This window comes from Cetorhinus maximus, chromosome 16 (genome assembly GCF_964194155.1).
Source record: "Cetorhinus maximus chromosome 16, sCetMax3.hap1.1, whole genome shotgun sequence".
Classification (NCBI taxonomy): Eukaryota; Metazoa; Chordata; class Chondrichthyes; order Lamniformes; family Cetorhinidae; genus Cetorhinus; species Cetorhinus maximus.
Window position 1 is genome coordinate 58,470,331 of NC_135894.1, and position 17,808 is coordinate 58,488,138.

The 17,808-nt window shown below is 41.4% G+C and overlaps 1 protein-coding gene across 6 annotated transcripts in view; it reads right to left on the reverse strand.

The window, feature by feature from the left end:
• The window catches only part of dmd (dystrophin), a 1,945,510-nt gene that overhangs the window by 1,134,086 nt on the left and 793,616 nt on the right, over nucleotides 1–17,808 (reverse strand). For all 6 annotated transcript variants that reach the window (XM_078559857.1, XM_078559853.1, XM_078559852.1 and 3 more), the window contains exon 21: nucleotides 4,099–4,244. In XM_078559857.1, coding sequence (XP_078415983.1) covers nucleotides 4,099–4,244 — 146 coding nt within the window. The remainder of the gene's footprint in view (nucleotides 1–4,098; nucleotides 4,245–17,808) is intronic.

The window sequence follows — 17,808 nt, forward strand, 5'->3', positions numbered from 1 at the left end:
TAAATACCATGCTCTTAATGCTCAAATTGATTAATATTTATGCCATAGTGGACATGTGCCCCAACAGTTAAATTTGACAGACAGAAATAATTCAATTTCCCAAGCGACTGCTAAAAATCTATCTTGATCATCCATTTAAGTCAAGTAACCCCAAACTCAGGGAAATTATGCGTTCAAATAGTCTGATCAGACAAACAACCATTGATGCTGCCAGGTCTCCAGGTAGCTAAATAAAGGCACTTTGTTATATCTGCAATGGTGGCAAGATTCCTCAACTCATTAAAGTTAATGTTGAAGCTGTTGGTGACACAATTGCTCTATTTCCATCCCTTCCATTATGATCCTGATCAATGTCCTAACCCACTACCTGCACTAAACTCTGTTTAGATCCCCTCTTCAAAAAGCATGAACTATTGAGAATACAAATACTACAAGAAAATTAATCATTTTTTAAATTGGCAGTTTGGGGAGGAAAGTGTTATGCAATCCATCTTGTTATCACAATTTAGCTGTTAAGACTGCACGTCAGCACTGTTAAAATGTATTTACATTCCATAAACCTATGAGTCCCAGTGAGTCTCAAAGCTAGGTACTTAAACTGACTCCACAACAAATTATTAAAATATATGACAGAACATGTGTATAATTTTTACCTTTAATCCCTCATTTGGGATTTGCAATTACTCAACAAAATACACTGGAGAGAAATGAAAGCTGTTTCTTTTTCACTTACATGAGGTTAAAGAAAGACTTGCATTGACGTAATACTTTTCATAACCACGGGACATCCCAGAGCGCTTTACAGCCAATGGAGTACTTATAAAGTATAGTCAGTGTTGTTATACTGTATAGGAAATGCAGCAGTTCATTTGTTCACAAGCTCCCACATACAGCAAAGTCATAATGACCAGATAATCTTTTTGTGATGTTGGTGATTTGAGGAAGGATAAATGTTGGCCAGTGCAGCAGAGATAACTCCCCTACTTCTCGTTAAAATAGTGCTTTGACATCCACCTAAGAGAGCAGGCAGGGCCTCGGGGTAAGGTCTCATCCAACAGTGCAACACTGCCTCAACTACTGTCAACTTAGATTTTTCTGCACAGGTCCATGGGACTTGAACCCATAACCTTCTGAATCAGAAGTGGTTGTGCTCCCAACTGAGCCACAGCTGACGACACAAGTTGACAAGTGTCAAAGGGGATATCACAAATTGCCCAATGAAAGCGCAAATTTTAATCCTATACGCCAAAGGTTTCTGGGCAAACAGGCAATTAAAAGTGACCCAGTGAGATCCCTGCCAAATTCCCACACTGCTCTCATTTTCTTAAAAAATTGTCAATACAATATTAGGAATTCTCAAAGAAGAAGACCACAACAGGGAAATAGAGGACAATAGTAAATGAATGCACCATCACTTTGGTAAAATAGTTGCTAGTTTCACAGAAGTAAATGTTCCAGCAGTCCCAGGCCATTAGCTGCTAGTGAAGCTGGGATTCACTGAAAAAACTTCAATGCATGGCAACAGTTGTACTCTATTTTAACCCAAGTTAAAACCAAGAAAAAGGGTTGAATTTTCCATGCCTGCTGGAGTCGGGCGTCATGGCAGGTGTGCACTGTCAATATGGCAGAAAGGCCAAAAATTATCATCAAGAGGTACCAACCAATCAGAGACCAAGGAACTCTTTGAACAGCAGCGCCACTGTCATCATCCATTCCGCCTGTCAATGGTTGGTACCTCTTGGCAGGCAGGTCTTCCACCCTCATGGTGTCCAGTTAAGTGCCTGAGTGGCACTTAATTCAGGACGCCTTCTCTAAAGAAGTAATGTGGAGTTCTTGCTGGCTCACCTCCATTAAATCCTAACAAGAATTATAGAATGGTTACAACACAGAGGAAGGCCATTCGGCCTGCCCTGGCAGTGCTGGCTCTCTGAAGGAGCAATTCAACAGCAGCCATTATCCGCCATTTCCAACTGGCCCTGCGCATTCTTACTTTTCAGACAGCCTCGATTGAATCTGCCTCCACCACACTCAGGCAGTGCATTCCAGGTCCTAACCAGTCGCTGTGTGAAAAATATTTTCATGTGTCCATTGCCCTTCTTTAAATCTCTGCCTCTGGTTCTCAATCCCTCTACCAATGGGAACAGTTGCTCTCTATTTACTCTGTCCAGATCGCTCATGATTTTGAATACTTCTGTCAAATCTCCCCTCAACCTTCTCTTTTACGAGAAGAAGTCCCAACTTCTCAAATCTATGTAACTGAAGTTCCTAATCCCTGAAACCATTTTCATGAATCTCTTCTGCACTGTCTCAAACACCTTCACATCCTTCCTAAAGTGTGGTTCCAAGAACTAGACACAATACTCAATATGCATGCTGTTATGCTGTTTGACAAGCAAGTAATTCTGTGTTGTAGCTTCACCAGGTTGATACATCATTTTTAGGTATGCCTGGTGCTGCTTCTGGCAAACCCTCCTGCACTCTTCATTGAACCATGGTTGATCCCTTGGCTTGGTGGTAATGGTACAGTGGGGGATATGCCGGGTTACTCCTACCAATACAGTCATGGGAGGATACATCTGTGATGGGTAGGTAGGTATTGACGAGGTTGAGTAAGTTTTTCCCTCTTGTTGGATCCCTCACCACCTGACGCAGACCCAGTCTAACAGTTATACCCTTTAGGACTTAGCCAGCTTGGTCAGCTATGGTGCTATTAAGCCACTTTTGGTGATGGACATTGAAGTCAACCACCCAAAGTACATTATGTGTCATTGTCACCCTCACTTCCAAATGGTGTTCAACATGGAGGAGTACTGATTCATCAACTGAAGGGGACGGTAGGTGGTAATCAGCAGGAGGTTTCCTTGCCCACGTTTGACCTGATGCCATGAGACTTCAGGGGTCCAGAATCAATGTTCAGGACTCCCAGCACATAAGCCTCCCAACTGTAGACCACTGTGTCACCACCTCTGGAGGTACTACTGGGACAAGACATAACCAGGATGGTGATGGTGGTGTCTGGGATATTGTAAGTTATGATTCCATGAGGATCACTATGTCAGGCTGTTGCTTGACTAATCTGTGAGGCAGCCCTGCTAATTTTGACACAAGCCCCCAGATGTTAGTAAGGAGAACTTTACAGGGTCAACAGGGCTGGTCGTGCTTGGGTTGATGTCAGGCGATCTGTTCGGTTTCATTCCTTACTGACTTTTCTGTAGCCATTTTATACAACTGAGTGACTTGCTAGGCCATTTCAGAGGGCAGATAAGAGTCAATCGCATTGCTGTGGGTCAGAAGGCCATCCCAGCTAAGGAGGGCATGTTTCCTCACTAAATGACATTCGTGAACCAGATTGGTTTTTATGACAATCGGCAATAGTCACCAATACGGAGACTAGCTTTTAATTCCAAATTTATTAAGCGAATTCCAGCTGTCGTGGTGGGATTTGAACATGTATACCCTGAGCATTAACCTGGACCTTTTAATTACTAGCACAGAGACATTACCACTCCAATACCATCTTTATACTCTTCTTTGAGAGGCCTAAATCCTTTCTTGAGAACTATCAGACTTCTTCCATTTTTTGTATCCAACTTTGTCATGTGTTTGGCTGAGCATAATCAGCCATTATTACCAAACCCAGGAACTGAAAGCTTTTAATTGGAAAGATCTTGCAACCCTTGAAGACTAGAAATGGGTGGGAAATAACAGAATCTCTCTCTGTCTCTCATCAGCATGCTTGACTCGGGCTTCTCAGTGTTGAGTATTTATCTACCCTGGCGTTTAATTTGATCCATATTGTCTCCAATGAGTCAATCTTTGCTTCTCTTTCAGAAAGAGACTTAATCACTCTATAGAAGGTGATGGTACCAGCACAAATCATCACAAACCATCATCCCGAGGAGGTTTCTGTGTAAAGAACAACATATCTATCTGTGATTAATGCTTGGTCCCTCACATCAAGGATAACTAGATCTCTAATCTACCATTATAGTAATTGGATTAATGCAATAATTAGGTACCCAAATATATCTCATTTCGTGAAAGCAATAGAATTCAACCAAGACTTTTCAGCAGGAATGGCTTACTAAGGATGCCTACTTTCAGTTCCATGAGTCGCTGCTCCATAATTTCATATTCTGTGACTGTGACACGAGGTACAGTTAACTTGGCTTCACATTGTTGGATCCACAAAACCAAGGTGTTTATTGTCTCCTTGTAGCGAAGGGTAGGTAGGCTGTGCAGAACTAGAAGAGTAAAACATTGCATTAATAATTAGACATAATTCATTTAGATTTTTTTGATTGACAGCTCAAAGAGCTTATTAAAGGATTAGCTATCTTTGATGTGGGGTTATGAATACAAGTCTTTGTTTTCAAAAGGACAAAAATCTTACAGTTCAGAAAACTAAGTATAGTACATGTCCTACCTACTATATCTGGTAACCCTTTTTAGGTCGTTTAATGGTGATTTGGTTAATCCTGTTGTGACATTTATGTTGTAACATGAATAGATTGAGACATTAGGAGGAGGAGTAGACCATTCAATCTCTTGAGTCTCCTCTGCCATTTAATTAGATCATGGCTGATCTGTACCTCAATTCCATTTATCCTGTACTTGCACCATATCCAAATCCCTTTACCTAATAAAAATCTCCCTTTCAGTCTTTAGAGCTCCAATTGTCTTCGCAACCACAGCCTTTTGTGAGAAAGCATTCTAAATTTCTACTACTATTCACATAAAAAAGTGCTTCCCAATTTAACCACTGAACTTGGCTTTACTCTGATTTCAAGATTATGGATCTTATTTTCACAGAGTTGTGGAGACTCCGTGGACCTTTAAAATGGTGGGCGGAGCCTGGGTTCGGAAGCCTGAACCCCAAGGTCACATTTTTACCAGTAGGGTAAAGGGGGAGGGGCGTGACTCACATATAAGAGAAACCTGAACTCAGCAGGGCCATGTGAACTCAGTGCTGAATTCAAACAGACCCCATTTTCGCTGTAGCAAGGGCCTTATCCCATAGTGTGGGAGTCACAAATGTTTACATATAAATGCTCCTGAAAAGCAGATAAGGTCAGTAGAACTGTCAAAATGAAATTATTTAAATACCCAGTCCTTTAAAAATTCAAAAATAGGCCGCCTGTGTCCCTGAGAGTTGAAATAAAATCTGTTCTAGCAGTTACAATAGCTATTTGTTGACATTTATCCAGAGGCTATCATTATGTCATTATTAATGCTTGGTTGCTTTCTGGAACATACAATTATGTCAGCAGGGTATCCTAAATTGACAGTTTGACTGATAGCTCAAAGAGGTTATTAAAGGATTAGCTATCGTTGATGTGGGGTTATGAATGCAAGTCTTTTTTTTTAAAGGGATTAAGTACTTGAGGGGATTTACATTTTTGAAAGGGCTTCCATGAATGAGAGGGGTTTTTAATATTGTGAAAGCTGTGATATTTAGGCTTTTATTTTATTTCATATCAACATGGCTCCTGAATTCTGCCTATGGTGCATACTTGGTGAGTTAGTATGGAGGGTATAAAGGACAGAGGTGGTGGATGGGTTGGCATTAAGTTGGCATGGGGCTATAAGGGTCCATGGAGGTGAGTGAGGGGCAGGCGACGGGGTGAGGGGTTTAATGAAACAACTAGAACAAAGTCCCAGAAACCAAGACAGGACTTTTAACCAGCCCGCCTCAGCATTCGGCCACCCCTGTGGATGCATATGAACATACAAATTAGGAACAGAAGCAAGCCACTCAGCCCCTTGAACCTGCTCCGCCATTCAATAAGATCATTGCTGATCTGATTGTAACCTCAACTCTGCATTCTCGCCTATCTCTGATAACTGTTCACCCCCTTGCTTAACAAAGATCTATACAGCTCTGGCTTAAAAATGTTCAAAGATTACTTTCACTGCCTTTTGAGGAAGAGAGTTCCAAAGACTCATGACCCTCTGAGAGAAAAAATTCTCCTCATCTCTGCCTTAATTGAGTGTCCCCTTATGTTTCAACAGTGACCCCTAGTTCTGCATTCTCCCACAAGGGGAATCATCCACTTCACATCCACCATTTCAAGACCCCTCAGGATCTTAAAGGTTTCAATCAAGTGTTTTCAAATTCACAGGTTTCAATCATGCCTTCGATCTCCTTCCGCGGGTGGTGATCCTGAATCTATCCCACACTCTCCCCCATCTAAGAGCGAAAATTCGTTCTGACAGGGTACTTTGTACAGAGATGGGTCTGCTGAATCGGGAAATTTCCCAACTCGAGCTACCTGCCTCAGTTGCAAAAATCCGACCCTATGTCCCTGGTTCTTGATTTCCCAGCAGAGGAAATGGTTTCTTGGTATCTACCCCATCAAAACACTTTAACATCATAGCTACTTCAATCATATGACTTCCCAATCTCTGTACTCAACAGAATGCATAGTTTATGCAATTCAACCTTTGATACGCTGGTATCATTCTGGTGAACCCCCTCCAAAGGCAATGTGTTTCTAAATGAGGGAAGAACAAGGCTCTGTGCAACTGAAGCATTATTTCTCCCCTTGATATTCCAAGTCCTTCCTGTTAAGCTGATTGTCATATGATTAACTACAATTATTCTGACATAATAGGCAGGCAAGTAATGCGTTTGTTTTTCTCAAAGCTACATATTTACATTTGAATGTAGTATTTAGTAATTCTGAACAGTATGCATATAATTGTTAAGTGTCCACACCAATTTTGGCAATACTCCAAAAAGTTTTGTAGCAAGTGAAGCAGGTATGGTAAGACAAACACTCACCAGTGATCTAACTATAGATCACACAACATTCAAGAACATCTTCATTTGTTGTTATGTGTTATCAGGCTTTTTAAAAAATTCCTTTGCGAATCATACAGCAAGAACATTGTTGCAAGGAACATGCTTCAGGAAAGATAGAAACATAGAAACTAGGAGCAGGAGTAGGCCATTCGGCCCTTTGAGCCTGCTCCGCCATTCATTATGATCATGGCTGATCATCCAACCCAATACCCTGCTCCCGCTTTCTCCCCATATCCTTTGATCCCAAGAGCTATATCTAACTAATATCTGTCTTGTTTTTTTGGGAAATAAGAAATCATTGGCAGGACTGTCCAAACATCTGAATGTCACCAGCCTCAAAAATGATTTCAGGAAATACCACCTGATGTGAAAATGACAATGCAGATCAGCTTTCTAAACTGTTGTGCTAGTTACGGTCAAGTTGCTTGGAGAAGCGTGAATGCACTGAACGTCAAGTCATTTAAAACTTTGCAGCCTGCATTTTATCCCACAGTAAATCCTGATTTATTTTGCACCTGCTCCTGTCAACCTATTGGGATTGACCCCCAATCTCTATATATATTAAATTCAAAATCATATCCTCATATACAAATCTTGCCATACCATACCTTTTACCTACTTCTGCAACTTCCTCCAGTCCGAGTTTGCTAGCTTGTATCATCTGCCCTCCCCAATTTGGCCTCCATTGCATCTCCCCCATCATTCCATTCCATTCCACCGTTAGTGGCAGAGCCTCCAAATGCTTTGGGTCTAGAGTCTCGATCATTCTCCTGAAACTCCTCTTCTCACCTCAAAACCCAACTCCTTGACCAGATCTCTGCCCCCTTCCCCAACTTCTTTTCTCTGCCTGGAGTCAATATCCATTTCTAAGAAACACCCTGGAATGATTTACTATGTCAAAAGTGATACATAAATACAAATTGTTGGAAACACATTGCCCTCTTTGTATTCAGAAAGCAACTTCTTCTGACTAACTTCTCAAATTTTCTATTAAACAAAGCAGAACTGTCCCAAAAGTGAAACTATTTAAACACTGCTGCATCAACAAGTCTTTTGGATTTTTGTTGATTTAAATAAGATCTAAGCAAAAAAAACACCTGTAATTTGTTCAGTACAGAGAATTTACACAGAAATCTGAATAATATTTAGTTCACTCCAATGTAATCTCCTGGATTTACCTATGTTTAGAGTGGAGAGACATCCTAAAATTGGATTAGAGGCCAAATTAAAGTCCCTCATTGAAGTCACTCCTGCTTTTGTAACGAACAACTGCGTCAGAGTTTTAGCAACAGAAATAACCATCAAAGAGCATCTTCTTATAACCCCACATAACACAGACAGGGACACAGAGTATGCCAACTCAGCTTTGACAGTTTTGTAGCAAAAATCTGCTAAGTCTCAACTCTCGATGGTGAATCTGCTCCATCAGCAAGTAAAAAACAAATTGCTTTTTAGTCAGCTTATGGTTTGTGATATTCTGAAAACCGGTAGAACTACTGTGCAGCTAAATCAAAAGCAACTTACTGCAGGTGCTGGAGGTTGGAAATAAAAACAGAAAATGCTGAAAGTACTCAGCAGGTCTGGCGGCATTTGGGGAGATAGAAAGGTCACAGACCCCTGAAATGACGGGTGTAATCTTGTGCTCTCATTGGTGTCAACCTTGAAGGCGTGTAACCAGGTGGGATGGTGGCGTACTGGACCCCGTCGCCTTCCTGCCTCTGCCAGAATTAAGTTCTGGGCGGGAAGGCCAATGGTCGGCCTTCCCACCTGCTGCCTATTGAGGCCTCTAAGTGGCCAATTAATGACAACTTAAATGCCCCCCATCCAACCATCGCTGGTATTAATCCAGTGGTGGGCGGGCCTGTTGAAATGCAGCATGCACGACAGGTAAAATGACCAGCTTGTCACCTTTAGAGGGGGTCTGGGGTCCCTTGATCAAAGGCACTCATTGCCTGATCGAGGGGGTTAACATTGGGAAGTGTGGTGGGGGCTGATGGTGGCGAGGAGGGTAGCTCCGGCGCTTGACTTTCTGGCACCAGCTAAGGCTTCCCCAGTGCCGTAGCTGAGGAGTAATATGCCTCTGATTGGCCAGCAGCTCCTGGTAGGTGAGACTTCCACCCTCAGGGTCCTGATTGGCTTGTGGTTCAGTGTGCCTTCCCGAAAAGAGGCAGCGCAACTCTCTCACCGGCTCTCCAGCCAGCAGGTGAGACCCCTGATGCTTCAACAAGGTTCTGCCTGCTGACTCGGTTTTGCTCTTCACAGATTCTGCCAGACCTGTGCAGCTAAATAATGGCTGATATTCTCAGCAGATAAAATAATTTGCTCCAACTTGTGTCTGGAAAACTAATTCACACAATTTTCTGAAATGTAATGCAGTCTCAAAGCCTGTCAGAGCCATGAACAAGTCAACAATTTATATTGAACCAGTTTGATAGAAACTTGTTCCATTTTTGTATTGTGCACACCATTCTATCAGGCCACTAACAGACGAAAGAAAAAAACATTTGCATTTATATTGCACCTTTCATATTGCCCAAAGTTTCACAAAGCATTGCTTTTCATTCTTTTAATATAATCTTTTGGATTATATTTCTTACTTGCACATTGTCCCATTTCAATGTCCAGGCAGCTTTTACACTGCTGCCTCATTGGAGAATGAATCCTAATCAGAAGTGTAGAAAAATTACGGGAGAACTGGATAGATATTTGAGGCAGCGGGCAACTGAGAGTCATTAATTTTGTGAAGTGGACAAACATTCCGATCTGATATTTACTGGTCCATTGCTTTCCCCTGTTCCTAAGGTTTATTAGTATCAGCACTTCAGAAATACGTAGATTCATGGGGGCATGGATTTCTTTTTTATGCGGCCCTCGAGGCTCTATGTACGGCTATGACAGAATACTTAACTTGGGAATTTGGTGAGCGAGGGAATTCTAAGTTTGAGGGAAGAGGTGCTGTTCTTCTCTTTTACAAGCTAAGGAGCAGTCCGAGAGAGGGAGTGAGAGACAGTGAGATCTGAGAGCAGAGATCTAGCATCATTAATTAGGTAACCAGGTAGGTGTTTCATTGGTGAATTGTATGTTTTTTTCTCTTAAACTCGGGTCATTGTTTAAACTTGGACAAGGGAGAGATAAGCACTGTATTAAATTTATAGCTTACCTAATTAAACTATTTATTATAACCAAAAACATTGTTGAGTGATATTTCAAAATTTATAACCCTTACTAGTGAAATAAAATACAATAGAGATTGCAGGGCAGGTGATGTGTTGCAACTGTAACACATGGGAGCTAGTGAACATCAGTGTGATCATGAGCAAACACATCTGCAGGAAGTATCTCCCTGAGGAACTATGGCTCAGAACTGTTGAACTGGAGACAAGCTTTGGACACTGCAATGCATCAGGGGGAGAGGAGACTCAGCACTTACATTTGTCCAACAGGTAATATTCTTGCAGCCTGTGTGGACAAGAGAAGGGACAATGAGCAAACTAACCACAGTACTGTGGCACAGAGGGCCATTCCAGCTGGGAGAGTGAAATGGAATGTAGTGGTAGTAGGGAACTGTATAGTTAGGGGAAAGATACCGTTCTCTGCAGCCGAGAGCGTGATCCCAAAGGCTGTGTTGTCTGCCCGGTGCCAAGGTTAAGTGTGACAAAAGAATAATAATTTTCATAATATTTTTCTGGTTCTTATAAAGTAGGTTTATGGGTGTAAGTATAGGTGGTTCTGTCTGTATGATTTACTTATATTTGGAGTCAAGTAGACGGCAGGATTGAAATCATCAAAAGAAGCTAGGCGTAGAAATGTGCTTGAGATGCTAATGAGTAAACATGGATGCTGGCTTAGCATGTAAGGTGTGAAAGAAGTACGCATTTTTTGATAAAGGAAGGGATTGTTGGATTTCAGAGAGATGTTAGTCTGTTTACAACTAGCCAGATAAACAAGGCTAAGAAGTGTGTTTATTTTCCCCAAAGGTTACTGACAATTTTGATAACATGAAAGTTTTTATATTATGAGGAAGATACAGTTTCAAAGATATATGGAACAATAGAATTTACATATTAGAGAGAAACATGTATAAAAGAGAATGAAAGGCAATGTGAAGAGAGGGCCATGTAAGATCTAACAGGAATGTGTGAAACAGCCTTCAAGAAGCCTCCAGCCATTTGTGCATAAGTCTGCTATGGGCAGAATTTTTCATTCCGTGGGCATGCGTGTGCCCGGCTCGAACGGGCGTGAAATAGTGTGCGATGACGTTGGGTGAGTGGCCAGATGTCATCGCGCACTCTCACAATCTTTTAGTCAGTGGGCATGCACGAGAGACGGCAGCATACGCACTGACAATTAAGAGGCATATTGAGGGTGGGATGAATTTTCCAGCGCTTACTTAAAAAAAAACATTTTCACATCCTTTTTCACATGTCCCTCTTCATGTGACTGAGTCACATGTGGGGACATGTTTATCTCATATGTTAAAAGTTTACTTTTGTAATTAAAATCTGTCAGCTCCCCAAGGCAGCTATGTGCCTTCAGGGAGCTCAGTGCGCGCTCCCTGCACATGCGCACACCTCAATGCTCGCACTCCTCCTGCCCCCATCCCGGCAGCACTGAGGCTCCCAGCGTACGTTTCACACTGGCTGGTCGTTAATTGGCCAGCCTGCGTGAAATTGCAGTTGGAGCCCAGTTTCATGGCTGCTCCTGGCCCGCCCACGACGCCCGCCTGACAAGGGAAAAATTCTGCCCTATGTAAAATAACTGAAGGTGGGGAAGCCATTTGGAATTCCACCCGTCAAGTGGGTATTGTGTTAACTTGCTGGTTTTGTTTTAAATATAAAATCTATTCTGGACTGTTGCCTTAAAGGGGGTGTTAACTGGGAGTCAGGTGAATTAGGAATTTTATGATTTGTTATAATAGTAAGCAATTGTAATCTTACGTATGTGCTTGAAATCTTTTATTTTGTTAATAAATATTTTAATTTAATTTTTTAAATTGCTAAAAGTCTCGGTGGACTCATTACTTCGAAATTCAGTGCGTACATTTTCTTGTAATAAATAAAAATTGCAAAACAGTTGTGTTAATATGCGACCAAGTTTCCCTTGTGGATTTGGTCCGCCTGGCACACATCACCTGGCACATCATAACATAAGGACATCTCCTTGGGGCTGGAGGGAAACTTGGAGTGAGTGGGAAAGCATCCTGTTGTCATGGTCCATATTGGAAACAATAACATAGTCATGAAAAAGGATCTGCTAAGGGACTATGGGCAGATAGGGACTAAACTAAAAAGCAGAACCACAAAGATAACAATCTCTAGATTACTATCTGAGCCATAAGCAAATTGGCACAGGGTAAATAAGATCAGAGAGTTGAATGCATGATTCAAAGACTGGTATAAGACCATAAGACCATAAAATGTAGGCTATTTGGTCCATCAAGTCTACTCCGCCATTCAATGAGATTATGGTTGATCTGATAATCCTCAACTCCACTTTTCTGCTTTTCCCCCATAACACTTGATTCCCTTCCTGATTAAAAATCTGTCGATCTCAACCTTGAATATACTTAACGACACAGTCCCTATAGCCCTCTGCGGTAAGGAATTCCACAGATTGACTACCCTCTGAGAGAAGAAATTCCTCCTCATCTCTGTCTTAAATGGGTGTTCCCTTACTCTGAGATTATGCCCTCTGGTTCTAGATTCTCCTACAAAGGGAAACAACCTCTCAGCATCTACCCCGTCAAACCCCCAAAAAATCTTACATGTTTCAATAAGGTTGCCTCACATTCTTCTAAACTCCATTGAGTACAGGCCCAACCTACTTAACTTCTCCTCATAAGAAAATCCCTCCATACCCAGGATCAACCTAGTGAACCTTCTCCAGACAACGCCGGTATAACTTTCCTTAGATAAGGGGACTAAAACTATTTACAGTATTCTAGGTTGGTCTAACTAGTGCCTTCTATAGTTTTAGCAAGACTTCCCTATTTTTACACTCCATTCCCTTTGAAACATTCCGTTTGCCTTCCCTATTACCTGCCTTATATGTTAGCTTTTGGGGATTCATGCATGATGACTCCCAAATCCCTCTGTGCTGTAGGTTTCTGCAGCCTTTCTCCATTTAAATAATATTCGGCTCCTCTATTGTTTCTTGGCAAAATGCATAACCTCACATTTTCCCACATTATATTCCATTTGCCAAGTTTTTGCCCACTCACTTAACCTGTCTATATCCCTCTGTAGTCTCCTTGTGTCATCTTCACCACTTGCCTGTCCACCTATTTTTGCATCATCCGCAAACTTGGCGATAGTACATTCACTTCCCTCATTTAAGTCATGAATACATATTGTAAATAATTGTGGCCCCAGCACTGATCCCTGTGGCACTTCACTAGTTACAAGTTGCCACCCTGAAAATGAACCCTTATCCCAACTCTCTGGGCAGAAATTTTCTCTCAGTGGGCGGGCGCGCGCTTTACCTGCTCGAGTGTGAAACGACGCGCATTGACGTCAGCCGAGCGTGCCAACGTCAACTCGCAGCTGCGCGATAGTTCAGTTGATGAGTGCGTGCCCGAGCCGGCAAGGCACCCTCTGATAATTAAAAGGCCTGTTAAGGCCATTAAGTAAGCAATTAAATTAAAATTTTTGCTGCCCGTCCAACCTTTCGGCTGGTGGGCAGGCAAAAAGGCCAAGCGGCCTTTGCACTGTTTTGGAAACTTCATCCACAGACGGGATGAGATTTCCAAAAACAAATAAAAATAAAATAAAAACTATAATTTGTCATTAATAACATTATAGGGTAACATGAGGGGACATGTTTTATTACATTTTTATTTTTTATCTGTCTTCATCGCCCTGAGACAGTTCCATGCCTCAGGGAGATTATGCAGCGCTCACTCTTGCGCATTCGCTAAATTCATGCTCTGCTCGCCCTCCTCCCCCCCACCCCGCACAGGTAGCGCTCAGTGTTGCTGCTCGCGTTTCACGCTGAGCGGGTCTTAATTGGATGGCCAGCATGAAATCGTGGTGCGGTGCCAATCGCAGGCAGCGGTCGGCTTCCCGACCGTCCCCACTGAGCCCTCTTCTATAAGTTAGCCAATTCTCTATCCATGCTAATATATTACCCACCAAACCATGGGCTCTTATCTTATTAAGTAGCCTTATGTGCGGGACCTTATCAAACGCCTTTTGGAGATCCAAATATATTACATATACTGGTTCCCCTTTATCTATCTGTTTGTTACCTCCCCTAGGAATTCTAATAAATTTGTAGGGCATGATTTCCCCTTCATGAAGCCATGCTGGCTCTGCTTGATTATATTATACATTTCTAAATGCTCTGCTATTATATCCTTTATAATAGACTCCAACACTTTCCCAATGACGGGTGTTAAGCTAACTGCCCTATAGTTACCTGATTATTTTTTCTCCCTCCCTTTTTGAATAAAGGTGTTACATTGGCAGTTTTCCAATCTTCTGGGACTTTCCCAGAATCTAAGGATTCTTGGAAGATTACTGCCAGTGCATCCACTATCTCTGTAGCTATGTCCTTTAACATTCTAGGATGCAACCCCTCAGGTCCAGGGGACGTATCGACCTTTAGCCCCATTAGGTTCCCTAGTACTTTTTCTCTAATGATAGTATTATATTGCATTTATTTCCTTCACTCCATTCGCCCCTTGAATATTTAGTATTTTTGGAATGCTATTAGTGTCTCCTACTGTGAAGACTGATGCAAGGTATTTATTCAACTCCTCTGCCATTTCCTGGTTCCCCATTATTATTTCTCCAGCCTTGTTCCGTAATGTTCACTTTGGCCTCCCTCTTCCTTTTTATATATTTAAAGAAGTTCTTACTGTTTGTTTTTATATTACTTTCTCGTTCACCCTCAAAGTTTATTTTCTCGATCTTTATTATTTTAAATTATTATTTTTAAAAAACTTTCCCAATCCTCTGGCTTATCACTAATTTTTGCCACATTGTATGTTTTTTCTTTCAATTTGATACTATCCTTAACTTCCTTGGTTAACCATAGCTGGTTTATCCCCTTCCTAGAATCCTTCTTTATCACTGGAATACATCTTTGTTGTGAGTCATGAATTATTTTCTTAAATGTCTGGCATTGTCCATCAACCCGTCTTTTCTGCTAAACTCCTTTCCTAGTCCACTCCAGTCAACTCTTCCCTCATTCCTTTGTAGCTACCCCTATTTAAGTTTAGCATAGTTGTTTCCAACCCAAGTTTCATACTCTCAAACCGAATGCTAAATTCTACCATGTTACTGTTTCCTAAGGGATTTTTTAATCTGAGATCATTTATTAAACTAGCCTCATGATACATTACCAGATCCAAAATACACTGATCCCTGGTTATATCCACAACATAATGTCTTAGGAAACTGTCCTGAATACACTCTATGAATTCTTGCTCATGGCTACCTCTGCCAATTTGATTTTCCCAATCTACATGAAGATTAAAGTCACACATGATTAATGTGCTGCTTTTTTTACATGCCCTCATTATCTCCTGATTTATTCTCTGTCCTATAGTATAGCTACTGTTAGGCGGCCTATAGATTACTCCCACCAGTGTCTTCTTCCCCTTGTTATTTCTTACCTCTACCCATATGGATTCTACATCTTCCGATCCAAGATCATTTCTAGCTATTGTACTTATTCCATCACGTATTAACAAAGCTACTCCACTACCCTTTCCCTCCTGCCTGTCCTTTTGAAAAGTCACATACCCCTGAATATTTAGTTCCCAGCTTTGATCTCCTTGTAACCATGTCTCTATAATGACTATAAGATCATACCCATTAACCTCTATTTGTGCCATTAATTCATTAATTTTGTTCTGAATACAATGTGCATTTAAGTAAAGAGACATTAATTTTGCCTTTTTACCATTTGTGTGGGAGAAGTTGGTTTTGATTCATGGCGCACAGACACTGGTGCTGGAGAAAAAGAGAATTGTTCCATTGGGATGGTTTGACTTGAACTATACTGGGACCAGTCTGCTGGCAAATTGAATAACTGGAGTTGTACAGAAGGCTTTCGACTAACTAATTGGGGAGGAGGGTTCAGGGGAGATAAAATGTAGAAAGTTAAAGAGAAGGGACTAGGCAATAGTGCAGGGTAGTGATATGGGTAATGATAACCAGAGTGTGACAGGGAGGGGCAGAGCGTAAAACTATAACAGTGCACCAGAAAATAGGGTCAAAGTAGGGAAAAATATTAAAAAGACAGAATTAAAGGCTCTTTATCTGAATGCAAGCAACATTTGTAACAAGATAGATGAATTGGTGGCACAAATGGTAATAAATGAGTATGATATGATAGCCATTACAGAGACTTTGCAATCTGACCAATGCTGGAAACTGAACATTCAAGGATAGTTTTGCTTTTTGTGCCCCTTCTCATGAAACCTGAGTCCTAACTCCCAAGTTCACACCCGTAAGCATCACATGTAAAAATTGAGCCAGAAATATAATAAATCTCGACCAAACACTTTAAAAGATCTGAAGCTGAAATTAACAGCCTTGACAGGGTAACATAAGACATGGAAAAGTATTGAACTGGAACACATTGTTTCACAGATTTTGGCTTTGATCTTTGAAATGAAGACTCGTCATGTCCTCGTTAACAAGATAAATATATAAAGTTAATTTCATGAAAGTTTCAAAGTAAATATATGTGAACATTTATACAAGAATGGATGGGTTTTGTCAAGTGTTGATTATTTAGTGAGAAGATTAAATTCTACAAAAAGCAAAATAAGTTATTTGATGTAAATCCCTGTTCACAGTAGAATATGGAAGAAAAATGAGTGTTTCTACGTCCTGGAAATAAATTGTTTGACAACAATGTCCTCTTTGTTTTAATTTTCTACTCTTAAATACATCAGTAGGATAACAGGATAATGCTTCAAAGAGAAAAACAAGAAACCAAATGTTAACAGAGAGTGCAATGGAAAGGAGCAAACAGGATGATCCACATTGGCTCCATCTTAAACAATACTTCAATTTTAAAATTCTTGTCCTTGTTTTCAAGGACTTCCATGGACTGATCCCTGCTTATCATTACCCTCCACCATTCCACAACCCTCTGAGTTATCTGTGCTAATCTTATTCTGGCCAATTGTGCTTTCCTAATTGTAATGGTTTTCCATTGGTGGCTATGCTTTCAGTTATTGAAGCCCCCAGCTCTGGAATTTCCTCCCTAAACCTCTCTGTCTCTCTCCTCTTTTTCCGATTTTCAAACGCTCCTGGGCTATGTAACTTGAGGTTTTCCTGTGTGCATCTGAGTGCACATTTTGACTGCCACTCTGGGCTTGAGTCCATCACTTCCATTTCCATTTTTTTCTCCCTCTTTTTTATTTCTTTTCTCTTTATCCCTCTTTTCCATCTCTCTCTCTCTCTCTCCTGTCATTATGCCTCCTTTACTTTCTCCCCCTCTGGTACTGTGCCCACATAATCCCTACCTGAACCCTTCAATAATCCGTAACCTTCCTACTCTCCTGCTGCCATCCCAGATTTGACTCTCTCCTAGATAAGCCTATAGCTTCCCTTTGTTCCTAATTTGCATCTTCTGAAGGATCCATCAAGACACTCGTTGCTGTCTCTTTAAAAGCAGAAACTCCAACTCCCTCTGCTCTCGTGCTGATTTTTCTGACCAGTGCGCCCGGTGGGGGGTAATCTTGCCAATGCCTTCCCTATTCAGCTCACTCCTCTCAGAGCTGACCTGTGAACTCTGCCAGCAGATCAGTTCTCATGGCATCTCTACGCATCTCCCTCCACAATGTCCATTCACATGGGACCAAGGCTCTTGCCATCCATGAGCTCACTGAAATCATGGCCTTGGCGGAAACCTAGCTGAGGAGTAATGACATCTTGCCCCTTAATGAAGTCTCCCAGCCTGGTTATATCTTTCACCACTTTTCCACCCAGACCATTATAGTGGTGGTGTATCTCTTATCACCAAATCACATCTTAGCCTGCCCT